The sequence below is a fragment of the Penaeus monodon genome, chromosome 37 (assembly GCF_015228065.2).
Source record: "Penaeus monodon isolate SGIC_2016 chromosome 37, NSTDA_Pmon_1, whole genome shotgun sequence".
Classification (NCBI taxonomy): Eukaryota; Metazoa; Arthropoda; class Malacostraca; order Decapoda; family Penaeidae; genus Penaeus; species Penaeus monodon.
Window position 1 is genome coordinate 4907525 of NC_051422.1, and position 1456 is coordinate 4908980.

At 59.1% G+C, this 1456-nt stretch overlaps 1 protein-coding gene across 1 annotated transcript in view; it reads right to left on the reverse strand.

The window, feature by feature from the left end:
* Window positions 1-1456, reverse strand: part of LOC119596174 — a 26632-nt gene that overhangs the window by 1097 nt on the left and 24079 nt on the right. Inside the window, exon 5 of the mRNA XM_037945352.1 lies at window positions 621-764. Within this exon, the coding sequence (XP_037801280.1) occupies window positions 621-764 (144 nt within the window). The remainder of the gene's footprint in view (window positions 1-620; window positions 765-1456) is intronic.

Below are 1456 nucleotides of genomic sequence, written 5' to 3' on the forward strand. Positions count from 1 at the left end.
AGTTTGGAAAGGGAGGAAGGACCAATTAAAGAATTATTAGTGATTTACACCTTAAGAGAGAGCAAGACCAGATACATATTTGCATACATGAAAGGCCCCTTCCTTTCCTCTCGCCCTCCCTCTCCCTCCTCGCCCTCCCTCTCCCTCCTCGTCCTCCCTCTCCCTCCTCGCCCTCCCTCTTCCTCCTCGCCCTCCCTCTCCCTCCTCGCCCTCCCTCTCCCTCCTCGCCCTCCCTCTCCCTCCTCGCCCTCCTCTCCCTCCTCCTCCCTCCTCGCCCTCCCTCTCCCTCCTCGCCCTCCCTCTCCCTCCTCGCCCTCCCTCCCCATTTCCTCCTCTCTTCCTCCTCCCCATTCTCCTCCTCTCTTCCCCCTCCCATTCTCCTCCTCTCTTCCTCCCTCCCCATTCTCCTACTCTCTTCCTCCCTCCCCATTCTCCTCCTCTCTTCCTCCCTCCCCATTCTCCTCCTCTCTTCCTCCCTCCCCATTCTCCTCCTCTCTTCCTCCCTCCCCATTCTCCTCCTCTCCTTCCTCCCTCCCCATTCTCCTCCTCTCTTCCTCCCTCCCCATTCTCCTCCTCTCTTCCTCCCGCTTCCTCACCTCCCCCTCTGCTCCCTCCCTCACCTGCTGCAGCCCCGTCAGGTTGAACTTGGGCGTGGCCCCCGGCACGAGGTTCTCGGGCGTGGCCATCATGAAAGAGCGGACGAGATGCGCTGACCTCTGCTCCAGCGGGTTCCTCAGGCCGAAGGTCAGGTCAGCGACGTGGTGCTGCGAGGGGGGAAGGGGGGGAGGGAAGGGAGAGGGAGAGGGGCAGGGAGAGAGAAGGGAGAGGGAGAGGGGGGAGAGGAAGGAGGCTAGGGGAGGGAGAGAGAAGGGAAAGGGAGAGGGGGGAGAGGAAGGAGGCTAGGGGAGGGAGAGAGGGGAGAGGGAGGGAAAGGTAGAGAAAGGAGGAGAGGGGGATGAGGGAGTGGGGAGGGGAGGGGAGGGGACGGGGATAAAGGGGGGGATGTAGAAAAGAGGAAAGGGAGGAGTGGAAGAGAGGGAGGATGGAGGGAAGAAGAAGTGGAGGAGGAGGAGGAGGAGGAAGAGGAGGAGGAGGAGAAGGAGGAGGAGGAGAAAGAGGATTAGAATTAGACTTAGGATTAGGAGGAAAGTAGGAGATGGGAAGAGGGAGAAGAGAGTGAAGGGAAGACGGAATAGAAAAAGGGGAAGGAAGAGGATGGGGTAGATGGGAGGAGGGGAATGAGGAGTGGAAGCGAAGGAAAAGATAACGGACGCGGGGTTAAAGGAGAGGAAGTAAGGAATCAAGAGAAGACAGAGGGTGAGAAAAGCAGAGAGGAAAGAGGGGAAAGAGTGGGGTACAGAAATAAAGGGAGGAGGAGGAAAGACGAGAAGAAAGGAAGAGGGGAAGACGGAGAGAGCAAGAGGAGGAGGAGGGATGGAAAGGAAAAGGGGGGGAG